Below are 22,485 nucleotides of genomic sequence, written 5' to 3' on the forward strand. Positions count from 1 at the left end.
ATATATATTATTATTAATTTTAAGTTCATCTTTTTTTTTAAAGTAATTTTAAACTTTAATTGTATATATCAATTTATTTCTTTTATCCTTATTTTATCTTCTTCTTCTTCTTCTTCTTCTTCTTCTTCTTCTTATTATTATTATTATTATTATTATTATATTTATTTCTTTTTTGTCTCTCTCCTCTGTTTCCATACTTCTGTAAAGCTGCTTTGAGACAACAGGAAATTGTTAAAAACTCTATACAAATAAATTGTATTGAATTGAATTAAAATAGGCGTAAATTCCATGTCAACAGATTAGCTGCTATTTCAAATGGTTCCCTTTTTTCCCCATGTAGTGCACTAGGTAGGGAACATCAGTCTATGTAGTGCACTTATACTGGAGCCCAGTGTGGATTGAAAAACAAACATCCGGTGTACACTTCCGGTTCCAAACAGCTACGCGCGTAGGTTTAATATTGCTCTAACATGGATAGATAAGAATGAATGTTTCTTTAACAGCGTATTAGGGCTTGTAATGTATTTGTTTTAATTAAACTAGAAATATTAAGTCATTGACGAAATATGTTGAGGACTCTTAAGGCTGTTTGAACCCAGTCGGCTAATTGCTAACGTTAATCCGCCTCTGTTGTTAGCAACAGGTTTGCTGTGATGCTCTAGTGAGCTGTGGGCTACAGGCTGTGATCATGCAGACTGTACAGATAGACAATAAAGAAGACGGGAAATTATGGCACCGAAAACCAGTGCCATCAAATAATGGGTAAGTTTAAACCAGGCTGTGATGATACAAGTCTGAAAAGGAAAGCCATCAGTAATAAATGTGTAATATCACAGCATCTGTTTCCTCTGTAGTCTGTAGCTTTGTTTCAGTGCAGAATTAGAGCTTTTTGTTTCTGTGACCCTTTATCATAAGGTTGTTCTTTTATTTGGGCTTTTTCACAGTCCAGCACAAACACTGAGATGTTTTAAAATCCCACCTGGATAGTGCACTATAGCTATAGATGTCAAGTCAAGAAGTTTTTATTGTCATTTCAACCATATATAGCTGTTGCAATACACAGTGAAATGAGACAACGTTTTTCCAGGATTGTGGTACGACATAAAAACAAAGACAGAGCTAAGGATTTAGTAAGTAGTCTTAGCCACATAAAGTGCAACTGTGTAACCTGGTGCAAACAGTGCAGGACAAGACAGACATGACTGTACAGACGAAAAGTTACAAGACAATACAAAAAAGACAATACACAAAAGACAATAAACAGAAACAGCACCGATCAGTGTAAATACTGTCTGTTCAGACAATAATGAGTGCAGTAATACTAAAATGAACACAGTTTCTTAGCAGCAGGGTCCCTGAGATAATGTAAAGGATTTGTGCAAAAGCAGCAAACGACTGAAATATATTACAGTATGTGCAAAACAACGGAAATGATTCTATGATGCATACGATGTTTACTATTTATCTTATTTTTATGCTATGCTTACATTTTTTTTAACTTTTGCTTTTAAATGTTGTTTATTGATATTTTCAATATTTATTTAGTTTTGACTTTAGGTTTTCTTATTTTATTTAGGATAAATTGCAGGTTTTTATTTATTTATTTATTTATTACTCCTTGAGCCCACCGATTTTCATGAAGCTCCACTCCAGAACCTACCATGGCCTGTATAGTGACTATAACTGACAGGAGGCTTACATTCATTCACTACTTATTTTTCATTTTCTTCTAAGTATCTACTGGGTTTTGTGCACCTTTTAATTTTGGGTTTGTTTTGGAGTGTTTTCTTTAAATATGTGTGAATTTGAAATAAAAATTGACCGCGTAATCTCTATATACATGATGCCAGGCAATTCTCTGTTCATCAAGCTTTAGATTACTTGGATTCATTAGTTGGATGCAGTCTGTTTCCTTTATTCCAAATCTTAATCATTTTAATACCTTGCATCTCTAAGTTTAGGTCTGGCACAGTTTGGCAGTCAGTATACTGCTATAGTGTCGGATGGGCTGCTTCATATAAGACAATCTGAATAATAATGAAAAATACAACTACTGAAAAACAGCTCAAAGCATTTTTTCACTGTTGTTCCCACCTTTAGGATCTTGCTGACGATAACTCGCAGCGCAGCTGGCTACCAAAGTAAGACTGTTCGTTTTCTCCAGGTGGCGTTTGACACTACTGGAGAGGCATTTCTTTCCGGTGATCACCATGGGAATATTTATGTGTTTGATATTAGCAGAAACAGGTATGTAAAACAGAAACGAAGGAATAAATCAAGGCAGTACTTTCCAATTTTGGTGGTGTCCAATTCTATACTGACTGTCATTTCACAGATTCAAGCTGGTACAGAAAACAGGACAAGCATGTACAGCACTGGCTTTCAGCCTGCGCAGAACAACAGAGTATCTGGTTGCCCTTTCTGATTATTCCATCAAGTGCTATGACAAAGGTACATCCTCACTGTGTGAGTGTGTATGTATGTGTGTGTGCGCGTGTGCGAGAGAGAGTATGTATCTGTGTACGAGAGAGTGTGTGTGCTTGTGCGAGTGAGTGTGTGTGCGCGAGAGTGTGTCCGAGAGAGAGTGTGCGTGCGTGTCCGAGAGAGAGTGTGCGTGCGTGTCCGAGAGAGAGTGTGCGTGCGTGTCCGAGAGAGAGAGTGTGTGTGCGTGTCCGAGAGAGAGAGTGTGTGTGCGTGTCCGAGAGAGAGAGTGTGTGTGCGTGTCCGAGAGAGAGAGTGTGTGTGCGTGTCCGAGAGAGAGAGTGTGTGTGCGTGTCCGAGAGAGAGAGAGCGAGAGAGAGAGTGTGTGTGCGTGTCCGAGAGAGAGAGAGCGAGAGAGAGAGTGTGTGCGTGTCCGAGAGAGAGAGAGCGAGAGAGAGAGTGTGTGTGCGTGTCCGAGAGAGAGAGAGAGAGAGAGTGTGTGTGCGTGTCCGAGAGAGAGTGTGTATGCGTGTCCGAGAGAGAGTGTGTGTGCGTGTCCGAGAGAGAGAGAGAGAGAGAGTGTGTGTGCGTGTCCGAGAGAGAGAGAGAGAGAGTGTGTGTGCGTGTCCGAGAGAGTGTGTGTGCGTGTCCGAGAGAGTGTGTGTATGCGTGTCTGAGAGAGAGTGTGTGTGCGTGTCTGAGAGAGAGTGTGTGTGCGTGTCCGAGAGAGAGTGTGTGTGCGTGTCCGAGAGAGAGAGTGTTTGCTTGTCCGAGAGAGAGTGTGTGTGCGTGTCCGAGAGAGAGTGTGTGTGCGTGTCCGAGAGAGAGAGAGAGTGTGTGTGCGTGTCCGAGAGAGAGAGAGAGAGAGAGTGTGTGTGTGTGTGTGAGAGAGAGAGAGAGAGAGAGTGTGTGTGTGCGTGTCAGAGAGAGAGAGAGAGAGAGAGAGAGAGAGTGTGTGTGTGCGTGTCAGAGAGAGAGAGGGTGTGTGTGCGCGTCCGAGAGAGAGAGGGTGTGTGTGCGTGTCCGAGAGTGAGCGAGTGTGTGTGTGCGCGAGAGTGAGCGAGTGTGTGTGTGCGCGAGAGTGAGCGAGTGTGTGTGCGCGAGCGGAGAGTGAGCAGTTAAAAGGATTTAACTGCTGCTTGCAGCATTTCTTCTTTTTTAGCCTCACATGAGTTTTACCTCACATCATATAGCATATAGCAGCCCAGTTTGTGTTCATGTGAGAGTTTATGTACATAACTATTGTGGTTCTGGTGATTGCTTTGTGGTTGCTTTGGTAGTTGCTGTTGTCTCTTTAAGGTGAGGACTTTTACCGGGTGCTTCATGGCTATAACGCTTTCTCTATGTTCCAGAGACCAAACAGTTGGTGAGCTGGATGAGGGGTCATGAGGGCGCCGTGTCTTCTCTGTCGGTCCATGGATCAGGGCGCTATGCCATCAGCACCTCCTCAGACACGGCTCAGCTCTGGGACCTGGACACATTCCAGAGGAAGAGGAAACTCAACGTGCGGCAATCTGTGGGAATACAAAAGGTCTGAGCTCGGTTTTTTAACTCTTTTGTTCTGGTTGGATCCGAATGACCTGTTTCTAATTTTTCTAAGTGGAACATTTTATACACGAAAGTCTTCAGTATATCAATGATTACACACATTAATCTGTGACGCTTATGTGAGCATATATATAAAACTGTGTACCGCTAACAGTTTAGTACGAGTGTGTTAATGTATATGTTATAAACTGCCCTCAGCCCTCAGAGCTGCTGTTATAGACAGCACTGTTTAGCAGCACTACCATGTACAATAGAGCCAAATTATTCACTATATATTATTTCCCCCAGTAATAGTAAAAGTCAGTAAATCTGTCTGTACAGTTTCATATCATACAAAATACATAGCGTCGCTGTCGGGCGGAAACCTCCAAATGTCCAAATTTGGTCAGTTTCATATTTTTTCACATATCGATGCTATTGGTCAATCACCACGTGGGTCTGTTATTTTTACAAGTTATTAACCAATCTAAAGTCTTGAAAATAGCTTGAGCGCAAATCTCATAACTCCATTGGACACTTCAACTGTCCACCTCTTCCTCACTCCGTGGGAGAGATTCGCGGCATATTTCTCCTTAATAAGAGTCGCAACGAATCAACACGTCTTCTGAGGTAAATGTCTTCAAAACACTGGGCTCAAAGAAAAAAAAATCTTGACCCCCGCTAGTTCTGGTGCTCGTCTGAGGACAGGAATTTAGCGCAAGACAATCCACTGCAACGCGGACTAAACCCTGTGCACTGCAGATAAGATATTTTTCATTACCTGAAAAATAACGGTTTTGGAGATACGAGGATTCCGCCCGACAGCGACGATGTACACTTTTCACATCTACAGTCATTTTTGCTTACTTCTTTGTGCTTTCCTCTTGCTCGTTTAGGTGTTTTTCCTCCCACTGGGTAACACCATTCTGAGCTGTTTTACTGACGACTCCATCTTTGCTTGGGAAAGTGACACTCTGGTTTGCAAATATCAGCTTCCAGTTCCACAGGATGGACCCCGGATACACTACAAGGCTTTTGCTGTCACACAGTATGAGAATTCATTAAGTCCTGAACAAACATTTGCTATAACGTCTCAGAGTACTGAATGTATTGAAAGGATGTTCAGACCGATCATCAGATTCCTGGGATGAGTACAGGACCGTGATCACAACTGATCACATTATGATCACAACTGTAGATCCTGCGTACATACTGCATATAATCTGTCTTGCTCTACTTCTGTACCTTACAACATTTAATTGTGGGTGTTAATTTTTATTATGTTTGTTTCTAATCTGGTGATCAGACACTGATCTTTAGACAGGTTTCTCAAAGCCTAGTATTGTTCACGTAGGAAAAGATGAAATCTATCATCACGTACGTAGCATCACACAAGGCCTCAGTGTTGCTGCTCTCCAAAGACAGAACAAGTATATTTGGTTAATATAGAGAGATACAGGAGTCATAGTATAATTAGAACTATAGAGTAATAATAAAACTGATGTATTAAAGGGGGGCATGGTGGCTTAGTGGTTAGCACGTTCACCTCACACCTCCAGGGTCGGGGTTCGATTCCCGCCTCCGCCTTGTGTGTGTGGAGTTTGCATGTTCTCCCCGTGCCTCGGGGGTTTCCTCCGGGTACTCCGGTTTCCTCCCCAAAGACATGCAGTGTAGGTTGATTGGCATCTCTGGAAAATTGTCCATAGTGTGTGATTGTGTGAGGGAATGAGAGTGTGTGTGCCCTGCGATGGGTTGGCACTCCATCCAGGGTGTATCCTGCCTTGATGCCCGATGACGCCTGAGATAGGCACAGGCTCACCGTGACCCGAGGTAGTTTGGATAAGCGGTAGAAAATGAGTGAATGTATTAAAAGTGATTTATCTATGTCTGCAGAGACGGAAAGACGCTGGCTGCGGCTGGCCGCTCAAACCTTATTCATTTATGGGGTTTGGACAGTCGAGAGCTCTTGAGAATCATTCAGATGCCACAAGAAGTAAGGACTGTGAGGCACCTTGATTTCCTGCATGACAGTTTTGATGGAGGATCCAGCCAGGTACTGGAGCACATCAAGGACTGAAACTTTACTGAATAAAATAACAATACAAAGATATTTTCATGTATAAGAGAATATTTATGTTGATTTTCTGTTGAAAATGTTCTTCTTTTTACTCTTTCATGTACAGTTGTTTTAAAATGTTTGGATTTAATCATATACAGTTTCATGTTGTTAAAAGCTTGTGCTGATAATTGACCTTCCTCTGAATGTTTGTGTGGCAGATCCTGGGTGTTTTGTGTCAGGACGGCATCATGCGATTCATTAACATTCAGACGTGTAAGCAGCTCTTTGAAATCGGCTCCAATGATAACGCAATTAACTCGGCTGCTGTTTGTCCTAAAGGCCGTCACATTGTAGCAGTGATGGACTGCGGTGCTCTGAGAGTGTACAATGTGCAGGCTCTCACTCAAGAAATCAACAAGGTAGAGAAGAAAACATGTTTGTAGTTGACATATGACGGTAATTGAGTACATAAATAATAGTTGAAATCTGCCTGTCTGTCTTCCTGTCTGTCTGTCTGCCTGCCTGCCTGTCTGATGCTCTGTCTCTCTGTCTTCCTGTCTGTCTGTCTGTCTGCCTGTCTGTCTTCCTGTCTGCCTGTCTGTCTGCCTGTCTGTCTTCCTGTCTGCCTGTCTGTCTGTCTCTCCGTCTTCCTGCCTGTCTGTCTTCCTGCCTGTCTGTCTGTCTGCCTGCCTGCCTGTCTGACGCTCTGTCTCTCGGTCTTCCTGCCTGTCTGTCTGTCTGCCTGTCTGATGCTCTGTTTCTCCGTGTTCCTGCCTGTCTGTCTTCCTGCCTGTCTGTCTGTCTGCCTGCCTGCCTGTCTGATGCTCTGTCTGTCTGTCTGCCTGTCTGTCTGTCTGTCTGTCTCTCTCTGCCTGCCTGTCTGTCTGTCTGCCTGCCTGCCTGTCTGACTCTATGTCTCTCTGTCTTCCTGTCTGTCTGTCTGTCTGCCTGCCTGCCTGTCTGATGCTCTGTCTCTCCGTCTTCCTGCCTGTCTGTCTTCCTGCCTGTCTGATGCTCTGTCTCTCTGTCTTCCTGCCTGCCTGTCTTCCTGTCTGCCTGCCTGCCTGTCTGATGCTCTGTCTCTCTGTCTTCCTGTCTGTCTGTCTGCCTGTCTGTCTTCCTGTCTGTCTGTCTGTCTGCCTGTCTGTCTTCCTGTCTGCCTGTCTGTCTGTCTGTCTCACTGTCTGCCTGTCTTCCTGTCTTTTTCCCTAGCCTCCACAGTCCTTGGTGAAAATGGTAACTTCTGGAAAGAAAGCTAACACTTCCCGCATAAAGACGAAGGTTCACGCTGGAGCTGTTCTGCACCCATCTAAAACACCTGCTCACAAACCGCGCACCAAAACCCTGCGTCCTCCAGATGTTTCGACGCTGGACAACAAAGAGGTACTACTCAGTTCTGTTCTACTCTACACTGTTCTGCACTATTCAACAATACTCTTTATTCTACTCTAATCTTTTTTGCTCTATTCCTTTCTATTGTTATCTATTATTTTCCACTCTATTCTGTTACTCTTTGTTTTGTTTTTTTACCCAATTCTCTTCAGTTCTACTCTCTTTTTTAACAATTCCGTCATATTTTACATTACTCTTTGCTTTTCTGTACTGCTGTTTTGTACTTCATTCTATTCTACTGTACTACATTTGATCTACACAGTGTTTTTCTATTATATTCTCTGTTTCATTTGATTTTCTCGTATGTTCTGCTGCATTCTATTCTACTCTACTCTACTATACACTCTATTCACTCTATTATGACATGAATATCAGTGTTGTCTCAAAAAACAACTGAAAACCACCTACTCCAGACTGTAGTGGATGTCTAAATGAAGCTATAACATGTCCGTCATTCAAAGTCATTGTTTTATTACTCAACACCTTTGCAAATATAAAACCTTTACCTTGCCCTCCTAGAATGACTTGCCCGGCGGCCTGAATAAAAAACGACTTCAGGCATTACTCCGAACATTTGGAGAGTATCCAGCAAAATACCGGTAACAACACACGTCTTTGAGTGTAGTTTGCATCTCGAGTGTAGTTTGCGTCTTTATGTTTACTGATCTGTGTGTTCTTTCAGGATGTTCATTTGGCGCTCTCTGCTGCAGCTTCCAGAGAACCATGCTGTGTTCAGCAGTCTGACAGAGAAAGGCCTGCACTCCGCTTATGTGTGTCTGCATGATCGTTACCCAATCAAGAGCCACAAACTGCAGAGAGGACTGCAGAGGTTATAATAAGGAATAATTATCAATATATAAACTTCCATTGTGGAATTGTGTCCAAATTACAAAGCTTATGAAATGAAATCAGTAGAAAAAGTAATAATCCTGAATGTATTTCCCAATTTAACTGTCCATGTTTAAGAGATGAACAAACGCAACAATATGGATTTTAATTGGATCGCATATTTGAATGGAAACAACTTTCTCCCTCTTTCTCTCTCACATTCACCTGAACAGGGTCCTGTCTGCTCTGGCTCACTGGTCAGCCATCTTCGGGGAAGCAGAGTATCTCCCATTGCTGGCGTTTCCGTTTGTCAAACTCTTCCAGAACAATCCTCTCATCTGCTTTGAAGTTGTGGCTACGGTCATCGGTACACACACCAAATGGATTAGCGCTACATTCAGTCTTGTATATCGAAGGAAAACCCAACTGTAGGATTTCTGATTTTTAACCCCTTATTGTAAAACTGCTTTCAGTGAACTGGTGCCAGCACTGGTTCGAGTACTTCCCCAACCCCCCGCTAAACGTTCTGAGCATGGTGGAGAACGTTCTGGCTCATCACGATAAAGAGCTGCTGCACCATTTTGTCAAATGTGGTGTCACTTCCCAGGTATGTGAGCTAACTTCTGCTTTCTAGCAGTAATTAAATAGCAAAGACTGTGTGTGTGTGTGTGTGTGTGTGTATATATGTATATATATATGTATATATATATATATATATATATATATATATATATATATATATATATATATATATATATATATATATATATATATATATATATATATATATAAAATGTGTGTGTGTGTGTGTGTGTGTGTGTGTGTGTGGCCAAGACAACAGTTTCACATGTTGGGTCATTTGATTGCTTTCCTAGAAATGAATAATTTAATATTTTAATGTTAGATTTCAGATTTGCTTTTTAAATTAACTTTATTGATTATACACTGCCTGGCCAAAAAAACATATTAATATTTCATTGGCCTGTCTTTTGCTTTTATTGCATCATGCCTTCGCCGTGGACTTGTTTCGCTAAGCTTATGGATTGTCACAACATTTCTCTCCGTCCAAGATCAAACTGATGCGTAATCTCTTCTTTACCACATTGAAGCGATTCTCAGTGAGGTTGAGGTCTGGACTCTGTGGTGGCCAAATCTTTTACAGACCGTAACCCAATTTCAGTATTTTCAGTATAATCTCCTTAGAGGTTTTCTTTGCTTGATGCAGGCTAATAATATTGACCCTGATTAACATCTTTTCCACGATCCGACATGGTTGTTTATTAAATGAGAAGCTACTCACTGCATCAGTTAAATTTAACTTGTTGCCAACTGAAACATATTAATCACTGCAGTAATTATCCATAAAAGACTCTTACCATGTTGCTGAGCTAAATCCACATGTTAATATTTTTTTTTTAGTTACTTTCATAAAATCATAACAATTCTCAGTACATTTAATCATCAATAAAGTGGCTCATTGTACAGATATGAATACATAAATCATCAGGCATATATACAACGTCATGAGCATCAAAAAGAGGTTCACTGTATTTACATGCTACTAAGACAAGGAAGTGATGTCATAAGAATGTCAGTCGATCTTTTACCATCCGTTATTAGATGTTTAATTGATTAATTGCGGTCATTGTTACATATGAGACATTCTTTAGCGAACACTGTGCAGCTCCACTTAACATTGGGGTCTAACTGGAACTTGATTCCCTGAATCGATGGAGTCGATAATCATTGATCAATTATTATTGGAAAAGGAAAAACTAAAATAGTTTATATTTAATATGTAAAAGTAATTTGTGTGTAACTTTTTTGTCATTCTTAGTTTACTCTTATGTCAGACGTTGGTACTAAACCCAACCGTATAGTATCGTATCAAGGCAGATTTGATTCATTGCCTTACAAGTCAATATCCTATCAAATCCCATGGAAGCAATGAGATAGGATTAAGGTTGTTCTTCATGTTTAAATCACTTTGAATAAGAACTGTCCAAAAAAAAGTCAAAAATGATTCTTTGCACTAGATCCAAACACATCATAGCGTGTGTTGTATTATCGTTCACCTTTTTCCCCTCAGCTGTACGTATGGCCTCTGCTAGAAACCCTGTTCTCTGAGGTGCTGACCAGAGACGAATGGTTGAAGCTGTTTGATAACGTTTTCTCTAATCATCCTTCCTTCCTGCTGATGGCTGTCGTGGCCTACGTGACCTGCTGCAGAGCGCCACTCCTCCTCTGCACTCACAGGGATGACTTTGAGGTACTTTCCATCAAGCAATAATGGATTATTTATTTCCTACTATAGAAAATACTCACTTTTAATGCAGAAGTCTTTCTCGTCCCACATCTAAATATATTAGATTCAGTCTTCAGCAACTATCAATTATGGAATGCCATTTGTGTCATTTACTATATCCACAGCTTAAATCTGCCGAATCACTTGGTAGTTACTTCAAATTCAAACTGATTTGTATAGCACTTTTGACATCGACATTGTCTTAAATTGACATTGTCTTAAAACGGCTTTACAGAACATAAACATAAAACAAAAGGTTAATATAAAGATTAATATTAAATATATTTAAATGTGTTTGTATTTATCCCTAATGAGCAAGTCTGAGGTGACTCAGGTGACTGTGGCAATGAAAAACTCCCTTGGATGGTACAGGAAGAAACCTTGAGAGGAACCAGACTCAAGAGGAACCTCATCCTCATATGGGTGACACTGGAGGGTGTGATTATAAATATACAGTCTGACAAATGTTGTATTGATGAGGAAGTTGTTGTCCTCAAAGACCACATGCATCTCCTCTTAGTTTATCCGAATACTCGATGAAGCACAGTCCAACTGGAGCTGGTAAATCTCTAGATGCCTGGGAATCATCACATGGTTGGCCTCATCTCAATGAAGGTCCAAAATCTTCATGGCCCGGAAGACAATCGGAGCGGGTACAATTTCTGGATGCCTCGGGATGGGTAAAAAGAGAGAAGCAGTGGAGAGGAATTAGCATAGCTGCTGTTCATGATATTAGAAAGCGCTAGATGATAATATGCATTTGGTCTGATGTATTAGACCACAATATTATGGGATGTATTATTTGTACACCTGACTAAAAAGATAAGTTTTTAATCTACATTTAAACTGGGACAGTGTGTCTGAGCCCCGAACCCTATCAGGAAGACTATTCCAAAGTTTGGAAGCCAAATACAAAAACGCTTTACAAAAAAAGCATTTAGTAGACTTAGATATTCTGGGAACTACCAGAAGTCCTCAGTTTTGGAAACTCAGAGAGCGTGAAGGATTGTAACATGTTAGAAGACTAGTTAGATACATGGGAGCTAAACCATTAAGAGCCTTGTACGTAAGTAGCTGCAGTTTGTAATCAATTCCAAACTTAACATGTAGCCAGTGTAAAGATGATAAAATTGGGGTTATATGATCATACTTTCTTGTCTTGGTAAGAACTCTGGCAGCTGCATTTTGGACTAACTGTAGCCTACTTATGGAAGATGCAGGACAACCACCTAGTAATGCTACAATAGTCCAGTCTAGAGGTCATGAATGCGTGAAATAGCTTCTCAGCATCAGATACAAATAGGATGTTTTTCAGCTTGGCAATATATCTGAGGTGAAAGAAGGCTGTTTTTGTAATATAGGCCGATAAGTAGTATTTTTGTCGTATCAGAGTTTAACGACAGAAAATTACAGGTAATACAAACTTTTATGTATTTAACGCAGAGATATTTAGATATTTCATCTGGTTTTGATGATAGATTATATATATATATATATATATATATATATATATATATATATATATATATATATATATATATATAAAACTGGGTTATAGTCAGCATAACAATGAAAACTAATCCCATGCCTTCTAATGATGTTTCCTAAGGGAAGCATGTATATTGAGAAAAGCAGAGGTCCCATAACTGATCCTTGAGGGACCCCATAATTAACTGGCAATAAATTGGAGGATTCACCATTTAAATCTACAAAATGGTATCGGTCAGACAGGTAGGATCTAAACCAACTTAAATCCTGTCCCTGAATGCCTTTGTAATTTTGTAAGCGATCTAGGAGAATGTTGTGATCTATAGTGTCGAATGCAGCACTAATGACACACACTAGTGACATGAGGTAAGACATTGGTCTACTAACTGAAACTCCCATTGCCTCCAAGCTGCCTGTTTTGTATGCTTGAGCAACCTTACAGTGCTCACTTGTACAAATGGCGTCCCTGGACATCTACTGGGGAATGCAAGAACCGACCATTATTCAAAATTTAGAGTCTCTCATTTTGCCCAAAACAATTAAACAAACACTAATAACTGAGCAATGAAACTGCCAGATTTTTATCACTCACTGTGACATGGTGGCTTAGGCAGTTTGTGTTGATAATGTACCTAATGACTTGATCCTTTTACAGTACTTTTTCCATCATCGGAACAATGTGGACACAAACTCTATGCTGAAGGAGGCGTATCGGTTGATGGAGCTGACCCCAGCAGACCTGCACCCGAGCTCCATGCTGAATGACTTTGAGCCTCTGACACCTGGTCAGTATCCAATTTTCAACAAGTATCCCACATTCATAGTGGAGTACCAGTGCCAGGAGCGGGAGCGAATCCGCCAGCAAGAAGTGGAATATCTCAAAGAGAGGTGGGGATTTCTGCTTGTCTTTCCTTTGCCACACAAAATAAACAAGTGTAGAATTTATGCATGTGTTTCTAGCATTTATTCTATCATTAACACTCAGGTGGGATTTTTGTCGTTTTTTTTTTATTTGTCAGAACAGAGGAAACACCTCAATATGTATTGCATGCAGGCATCAATTAAAAATTGAATCTCCCAAACACAACATTGTCCAAATAGCCAGCTGTAGCTTCGAGCTGCCTGACGTCTTTTGAAATGTAAAAATAAAGGTTCTGTATCGGTAACAGTCTCTTCATGCATGTGTACGTGTCGGGGTGCAAACAGACAGGCACTTCAGGAGCTGCGTGCTGAGACAGTGAGACAGCAGGCTGAGGATGAAGCCTGGTACACGCAGCAGGAGCTGCTCCAGCAAGCCGAGGAGAGACGTCGAGGAATCCTGCAAGAGGAAGAGAACAAACTGGCCCAACAGAGAACCAGGTCTCTTTTTCTCTCTCTTTATACTGGTTCAAATTACAGTTTTTTTTACTTGTCATCTTATGTAGAATCCCTCTTAAAATACAGTACTACTGAATAATGTAGAGAATTAAACTAGCGAAATAAAATCCTATCCTAACAGCTATCTGCTGTTGTCTGTTTAGCCACTCTGGTGTGAAATCCTGATTGAGTTAGTATTTATACGACGGTTGTCCTTCCTGGGGGTTTTTATTATACATATTTTATTGTTACGTTTTTTCTGAATAAATTTGCAGACGTTTCTGAAAGTCTGTTTTCACTTTGCTGTTGTTCCTGTATACACACTATATACTGTATGTGTACACACACACTATATACTGTATGTGTACACACACACACTATATACTGTATGTGTACACACACACACTATATACTGTATGTGTACACACACACTATATACTGTATGTGTACACACACTATATACTGTATGTGTACACACACACTATATACTGTATGTGTACACACACACTATATACTGTATGTGTACACACACACTATATACTGTATGTGTACACACACACTATATACTGTGTGTGTACACACACACACACTATATACTGTGTGTGTACACACACACACACTATATACTGTGTGTGTGTACACACACACACACACTATATACTGTGTGTGTACACACACTATATACTGTGTGTGTGTACACACACTATATACTGTGTGTGTGTGTACACACACTATATACTGTGTGTGTGTACACACACTATACTGTGTGTGTACACACACACACTATACTGTATGTGTACACACAGTATACTGTATGTGTACACACACTATATACTGTATATATATACACTATATACTGTGTATATATACACACACTATATACTGTATGTGTACACACACACACTATATACTGTATGTGTACATACACACTATATACTGTGTATATATACACGCACTATATACTGTATATGCAGATATACACTGACTTTGTGGCATGTGCAGGTTGGCCGCTATGAAGCGAGAGTTAAAGGTGAAAGAGCTTGCTTTGCTCAATGCTGCCAGGATGCGTTTCCTCAAACACCAGCAAAATCAGCGCAAGATGGAGCTCAGAAGATTGGACGATGAGATCCAGAGAAAGGTTTCTTACTATTTGTTTCACTTTTCTGTATTGTGTGACACTATTAACAATTTAATCCTTATAAAATTATGCCCTGTAAGTTTAAAAAAAGAGATGCATTTCGTTATTGCTTCTGTACAAGCCTTATGTTCCTGCGTGTCTCACTATGTCTTCAGACGGCATTACGTGAGCAGGAAACTGCTATTGCTGTGCAGGATATGGAAGTAAGACAAATGGAGCTGGATACACAGAGAAGACTGTTTGAGCAGGTCAGTCCCTGATGTGATGACAAACCACACACCATGCAGTAAACACACAGCAAAGTGTCTTATTGTAAACAATATTTGAGATTATTATTATTATTATTATTATTATCCAGTCACAGAATAATTGCCTTTTTTATATAAAATGAACAAAATTAATAACACATGAAATCCAGTCAGGTCCATAAATATTGGGACACAATTCTAACATTTTTGGCTCTATACACCACCACAATGGATTTGAAATGAAACGAACAAGTTGTGCTTTAACTGCAGACTGTCAGCTTTAATTTGAGGGCATTTACATCCAAATCAGGTGAACGGTGTAGGAATTACAACAGTTTGCATATGTGCCTCCCACTTGTTAAGGGACCAAAAGTAATGGGCCAATTGGCTTCTCAGCTGTTCCATGGCCAGGTGTGTTATTCCCTCATTATACCAATTACAATGAGCAGATAAATGTTTGTTTCATTTCAAGTTCATTTCAAGTGTGCTATTTGCATTTGGAATCTGTTGCTGTCAACTCTCCAAGATGAGATCCAAAGAGCTGTCACTAACAATGAAGCAAGCCATCATTAGGCTGAAAAAACAAAACAAACCCATCAGAGAGTTAGCAAAAACATTAGGCATGGCCAAAACAACTGTTTGGAACATTCTTAAAAAGAAGGAACACACCGGTGACCTCAGCAACACCAAAAGACCCGGAAGACCACGGAAAACAACTGTGGTGGATGACCGAAGAATTCTTTCCCTGGTGAAGAAAACACCCTTCACAACAGTTGGCCAGATCAAGAACACTCTCCAGGAGGTAGGTGTATGTGTGTCAAAGTCAACAATCAAGAGAACACTTCACCAGCGTGAATACAGAGGGTTCACCACAAGATGTAAACCATTGTTGAGCCTCAAAAACAGGAAGGCCAGATTAGAGTGTGCCAAACAACATCTAAAAAAGCCTCCACAGTTCTGGAACAACATCCTATGGACAGATGAGACCAAGATCAACTTGTACCAGAATGATGAGAAGAGAAGAGTATGGAGAAGGAAAGGAACTGCTCATGATCCTAAGCATACACCTCATCAGTAAAGCATGGTGGTGGTAGTGTCATCGCGTGGGCATGTATGGCTGCCAATGGAACTGGTTCTCTTGTGATTGATGATGTGAAGTGTTTCGGGCAATATTATCTGCTCATATTCAGCCAAATGCTTCAGAACTCATTGGACGGAGAGAGTTTTTTAAGGGAAAAAAGTGGAATGTTATGCAATGACCAAACTTCACCTGACCTGAATCCGATTGAGCATGCATTTCAATTGCTGAAGACAAAACTGAAGGGAAAATGCCCTAAGAACAAGCAGGAACTGAAGACAGTTGCAGTAGAGGCCTGGCAGAGCATCACCAGGCATGAAACCCAGCGTCTGGTGTTGTCTATGTGTTCCAGACTTCAGGCTGTAATTGACTGTAAAGGATTTGCAACCAAGTATTAAAAAAAAGTGAATGTTTGATTTATGATTATTATTCTGTCCCATTACTTTTGGTCCCTTAACAAGTGGGAGGCACATATGCAAACTGTTGTAATTCCTACACCGTTCACCTGATTTGGATGTAAATGCCCTCAAATTAAAGCTGACAGTCTGCAGTTAAAGCACAACTTGTTCGTTTCATTTCAAATCCATTGTGGTGGTGTATAGAGCCAAAAATGTTAGAATTGTGTCAATGTCCCAATATTTATGGACCTGACTGTAGGTGCTGGTTCAAACTTACAGAAACTAACTATTTTATTTATATATATATATATATATATATATATATATGTATATATATATATATATCGATTTATTTATTTATTAAAAAATACCTTCTTTTTTTTTTCTTTTTTTTTAACCATCATTAAGGTTTTATGGACTTGAGAAAAAAATAATATTATTTAGCAAAATACTCTGAGCATTTAAATAATAATTAATATATTTATGTGTTCTGTTTACCAATTCTAATGAAGTTTAGTATATTGTGTCTCCCTGATTGTTTCAGGACTAAAGGTTAATATCAAAAATTGGTATATATACATATATATATATGTATGTATATCTATATATATGTATGTATATATATATATATATAATATCGATTTATTTATTTATTAAAAATACCTTCTTTTTTTTTTTCTTTTTTTTTAACCATCATTAAGGTTTTATGGACTTGAGAAAAAAATAATATTATTTAGCAAAATACTCTGAGCATTTAAATAATAATTAATATATTTATGTGTTCTGTTTACCAATTCTAATGAAGTTTAGTATATTGTGTCTCCCTGATTGTTTCAGGACTAATTGTTAATATCAAAAATTGGGATGTGTTTTTATGAACACTACATCAATCTGCATAGGTGAAGTCTTTAGTACTTTTCTTTTTTTTATTCTGATAAAGGAGGTCTATAATGTATTGCAAATTTTCCCAGCAATTGGCCAAAGAACACGAGCGTGTGAGCAAAGAAGTCAGAGCAGATGCGGATGTCCGACGGCGAAGAGCTGAGATGGAAGATTCGGCCTTTCGTGACCTCCTTCAGACAGACTGTGATCTCGGCCAGGACACCAGAAGGGTAAATACCACTCTTCACTTACAGAGCAAGAGCTGTGATTTTTTTGAATGATTGGAGTATTCATACTATAATATGGAGATAATAAGGAGATGAGGACTTTGAGGAGAACATCCTCATTAATCACTACACAAAAATTCTACACGTGCTGTATCTCCATCGTTGAGCATTTGAAGGCTTCAGCACAGAGGAGTTGGTGTTGAATCTATAATAAAATCTGATGATTAGCAATTTATTATAAATGCTCAGGAGCACCTGGTTACATAACTCCAACTGACTGGATATGACTGTAGAAAGGACATTTTTTATAATCACACTCTCCGGTGTCATTCAAATGAGGATGATGTTCCCTTCTGAATCTGGTTCCTCTCAAGGTTTCTTCCTCATAGCTACCTTCTAAGGGTGTGTTTCCTTCCACAGTCGACTTTTCATTAGGGATAAATAAGGAGAAATTTAGTCATAAAGCAGCTTTACGACAAGTTCTGTTGTTAAAAGCGCTAATAAAATTGAATTGAATTGAATAATCCTCTCTTGTAGGTGCTGGAGGAGTCTCTGACAGAGGCACAACAGCTGGATGCTGATACTGAGTGGCAGACTGAAGTAATCAGACGATTAAAGAGAGCAGAGGAAGAGCAGGAGATACAGAGACACCGTCTGGCCAAAGTCAGCCGTGAAAACCACACTAAGGAGGAGCAGCTTGTTCAGATGATGATGGAAGTGGAGGGAAAGCACGTAAGACATAGATCATAGTTTTGATGCTTCTACAGAATTCATTGTGTATGGAAAAACATAGTCTGGTCTGATGACCGATGATCACTATTTCTCCTGAAGCACATGATGGCAGACTCAGAATTTGGCACCAACAGCATGAATCCATGGGCCCAATCTGCCTTATGTCAATAGTCCAGGCGGGTGGAACAGGTGTGATGGTGTGTGTTTCCTTTGCACACTTTGAATGCCAAAGACTTTATGTATAGTCCATGGACCAAAGACCTATTTGGGTATAGCTGACCATCTACATCTATTTATGACCACAATTTACCCATCTTCTAATGGCTCACTTCCAGCATGATTATGCAAAATGTCATAAAACAAAACGGCTACATTACTAAAACACATCACATGCGTACCAGTTGCAGTTATAATGCAAATGTTCTGATATTTAGTCATGTCACTTACTTGATATAATTGATATTTTACCGTGAAGTCTTGTCTCTCTGATCTTGATCGCCGTGTGCAGCTCGTTTTTGACAGATGGAAGAAAGTTTCCAACACTAGCAGCGTGAATATGGGCCAGAAATCCACCAGATATTTAGACACATCAAATGTGGGATGTGGGGACATGATAGCTTAGTGATTAAGGTGATGGACTACTGACCGGAAGGTCAGGAGTTTGAATCCCAGGTCCACCAAGCTGCCACTTCTGGGCTCCTGAGCAAGGCCTTTCACCCTCAATTGCTCAGTTGTATAAATTTAAATAAATTGTAAGTCACTCTAGATAAGGGTGTCTGCTAAATGCCAGAAATGTAAATGTATACGATACACAATGCTGCTTGTATAGCATGTGTTGAGGGTATAAATACATGTTTTAGGCATAACCTGGATATATCCTGAAAATTCTCAATAAGCTGAGCTGTATAGACATGTAGATTTTTATCTCGTACATGGATTTGGCTTTTATGAACTTTGTAACCATGATTTGTTTCTAGTGGAATGATGTGGTAGCTAAGCAGGCCACGCTGGAAGAGGAAAGGCAGGTAACAGCTACGGCAGATGCCCAGCAGAAACACAGAGACGAGATCACACAGCACCAGAACACACTGAGGAGGAGTCAAGAAGAGGCCTTGAGTGGGTTCCATTTAAACAATGCATCTCAAGGGCAGAGCGGCAGGGAAACAGAAACTGTGTAGACTTCCAATCCTGATATAGTTTAGCTGAAATTCTAAATGTATATTTAGATCAAGATTTTTAAGGAATCACTTCCTGTAATACTTCTACACTACTTTTAGTTAAATTTAAGGACCATCTATTGATTAGATGATGAATGTGCTGAGTCATGAACTCACTCCGTGCTTTCTGTAGATCTGCAGAGGGAAAGGAGGCTTCCCCGCTCAACACGAGGACTTTTACAAAAGCCAAGTAGTCCACAGACTGATACCAGTGCTGTCTTTCTGAACAACCAGTCTCCTTCAGATAACTCCACGTGCTGTAAGTAAATCTGAAAAAGCTTCCATATGAATGGTTTATAAGTACGATACAGTAATTCATAAACTGCACATTTAATCTTCATCTTTTTATTATCATATGTACAGGAAACAGTCTGTTACATCAGGCAATGAAATTCATACTCTGGATTTTCCCAGCAGCCTATGACATAAATTCTAAGGACATAAGGAACTAAAAAAAAGACACAAGTCATACATATTAAAAAAGAAATAACTAATAGTGCAAAATGCAAGAAGCAAAATACTAAAGCAGGAGTGTCCAATACTATCAAATCTTTCAGCTGCGTCCGAAACCGCTTACTTCCATCCAATAATTAGGCGAAGTAGTGCTTAGGCGGCGGTTTTGGACGCAGCGTAGTAAACCATCTATCAAGCTGATGCCTCGCGTCTCTACGTCTAATGACTTTTTATGGCGGATGGCAAACCAACTTTTGGTGCATTCACCACCACCAACTGGACTGGAGTGTGAAGCACTAGTAAGCAGATGACGCCTCACGTCTCAATCATCCTTGCGTCTTTTGACCAATCAGCATTCAGAAGAAACATAAGGCAATCACCTATTTCGTCCCTCACTTCAAGAGGACGAACAAAAAGTATTAAAGAGACACATTGCTAAACAACGAAAACGGCCACTTGAACGCCTTGTGGCGGCCAAAAAACAAAAGAAATAGCTATATTTGTGTTCATCAATTTATTAAGGTTCCAAGGCACTCAAATTGTACAGAGGTTCTTGTCAGAGTGCTTCATTTTAAGTTCTCAATTTTTCTTCGGGGGGGTTATTTCGAACCTTGTCACCTTTTTCACCTCTTGTGAGTTTGCAGGTATGCACACCAGTCCTTGGCAGATAAGATTGGACCACCCAATAAAGTGTATAGTGTGTAATGTAAACATGGAAGACATGCAGAGGTAGACTGGGCCAGGATGCACTTATTTTCAGGGATTTCAGAACATCGTAACAGATATTGCATCATTGGGTAGGCGTGGCCTATTTGATAATCTAACCCTAACCTTGGTTTTTGGTTGTTTATTTGTTTTGTTTTGAAAAATAGCTTAACTGTAAGATAATAGATATAAAATATAAAATCTACCTGTATGACTGTTTTGCCCTTCATTATCCATCGTAGGTACGCTCTTTTTTTTTTTTTTTTTTTTTTTTTTGGAAGACCTCCAGAAACGCACCCACTTTACGTCACGGTAACGAAACCCCTGGAATTTAGTGAATGCCAGACTGGGCCCATGTTGTTATCCTATTAATGTGAACAAACATGACCAACCTTGAGTTTTGTATCGTGAGATGTGAAATGTGCTATTTCTTTCAAAATGTTCATCGGAACAGCAAGCTTTTTGAGCAGTTTTCTAAAATAAAACTCAAGTGTAAAATGGGTTTACTGTGCAGTTTCTCTAGAACGTGGTCGTGGTAGGCTGGACCATGAGGAGAAGGAGTTGCTGCAAGAGGTCCGGGAGCTCCGGAAGAAGCTGGCAGCCAGAGCGAGAGCCGCAGACTACACACTCTACTCAAACAGTTCACATCACTCACAGTGACCAGGCCAGCAGCACCGGGCAAGTCGCCTGACAGAAATACATGATGACAAGGAAGGAAGTTATCCAGATCTCTTGCTTAGATTAAATTAAGCCCAGTGCTCTGTAGTAAGTTTCATATGACACCACTTCCAAAAGAATTGCATTAAACAGTGAAAGACTATTAAGTACTACCAATTTTAGCATAGACCTTGATTTAAATGTGTTTTTTAAATTATTTTTGTATACATTTTTGTCCATGTTGGACAACCTGTAGATTTGTTTAAGTGGTAAAAAGTCAACCTGATCCTAGTTGTGTTGGGAAAGTCGTATAATGTGGATTGAATGCATTTGCTGCTTGTTTTTTTTTTTTTACTTTGTTCAGAATTTTTAAAAAGTACCCTTTCATTTACAGCATGTTGGATACAAAGCTTTTCTGCCTGTCTGGACATGATGTGGTACAGGTTTTTCTGACTTTTTTTTGTATGATCATTCTTAATTATAGCTCTTAAGACATGGACATTTATTCATGTTGAAACATAACCATTTTCATCCAGAGTTTGTACATAAGTTGAGGGTGTTTTAAATGAAAAAACTGAACATACCTGACCTGCTCTAGTACTAGTCTGTTACTGCATGTCTGCTGATTTAACCCTGATCCCATACTGTGTATAAAACATATTCCAACTGCATTTAATATCTGCAAGTGTAATGTATTGTGTGGTGTAATAAAGGGAAGACTTTTATCACAACATTCTTTCTCTAATTGACTCACTTGCCTCATGTGGCTGCAGATATTTACTACATATTCTTTGTCAGTTTTTTAGTTCAAGCATTCTTTAGCAAATATAGCCAATGAACTTTATTTTAATAAAAAGTGCAATTCATGTGCTGCGAATTAATACTTTGTCAGAAGTTTCATAATAAATGATCATATTTATAATAATTAATAAATAAGTGATATACACTGCTCAAAAAAAATAAAGGGAACACTTAAGCAACACATCCTAAATCTGAATGAATGAAATAGTCTTACTTTGTTCTTTACATAGTTGAATGTGCTGACAACAAAATCACAAAAATTATCAATGAAAATCAAATTTATTAACCCATGGAGGTCTGGATTTGGAGTCACACTCAAAATTGAAGTGGAAAAACACACTACAGGCTGATCCAATTTTGATGTAATGTCCTTAAAACAAGTCAAAATGAGGCTCAGTAGTGTGCATGTGGCCTCCACGTGCCTGTATGACCTCCCTACAATGACTGGGCATGCTCCTGATGAGGTGGCGGATGGTCAACTGCTGGACAGTCTGTGGTGCAACGTGGCGTTGGTGGATGGAGCGAGACATGATGTCCCATATGTGCTATATTGGATTCAGGTCTGGGGAACAG

The 22,485-nt window shown here is 39.7% G+C and overlaps 1 protein-coding gene across 3 annotated transcripts; it reads left to right on the top strand.

Moving 5' to 3' along the window:
- Positions 1-409: 409 nt before the first annotated feature.
- tbc1d31 (TBC1 domain family, member 31) lies at positions 410-21,842 on the top strand. 3 transcript variants are annotated; one of them, XM_060870891.1, is made up of 23 exons: positions 410-448; positions 638-762; positions 2,101-2,247; positions 2,336-2,451; positions 3,774-3,952; positions 4,845-4,996; positions 5,842-6,001; positions 6,226-6,426; positions 7,220-7,390; positions 7,919-7,998; positions 8,082-8,228; positions 8,461-8,594; positions 8,701-8,834; positions 10,317-10,496; positions 12,676-12,908; positions 13,227-13,379; positions 14,379-14,514; positions 14,670-14,762; positions 17,210-17,350; positions 17,885-18,079; positions 19,057-19,195; positions 19,430-19,555; positions 20,969-21,842. In XM_060870891.1, the coding sequence occupies exons 2-23, from the start codon at positions 689-691 to the stop codon at positions 21,112-21,114; spliced, it is 3,237 nt and encodes a 1,078-aa protein (XP_060726874.1). In that variant the 5' UTR covers positions 410-448; positions 638-688; the 3' UTR covers positions 21,115-21,842. The 3 variants fall into 3 exon arrangements, with proteins under 3 accessions (XP_060726874.1, XP_060726875.1, XP_060726876.1); XM_060870892.1 differs by having other exon boundaries at positions 425-448; positions 644-762; XM_060870893.1 differs by lacking the exon at positions 410-448 and having other exon boundaries at positions 481-762; positions 2,165-2,247.
- The last annotated feature ends 643 nt before the right edge of the window (positions 21,843-22,485 follow it).

Source organism: Tachysurus vachellii, chromosome 5 (genome assembly GCF_030014155.1).
Source record: "Tachysurus vachellii isolate PV-2020 chromosome 5, HZAU_Pvac_v1, whole genome shotgun sequence".
Lineage (NCBI taxonomy): Eukaryota > Metazoa > Chordata > Actinopteri > Siluriformes > Bagridae > Tachysurus > Tachysurus vachellii.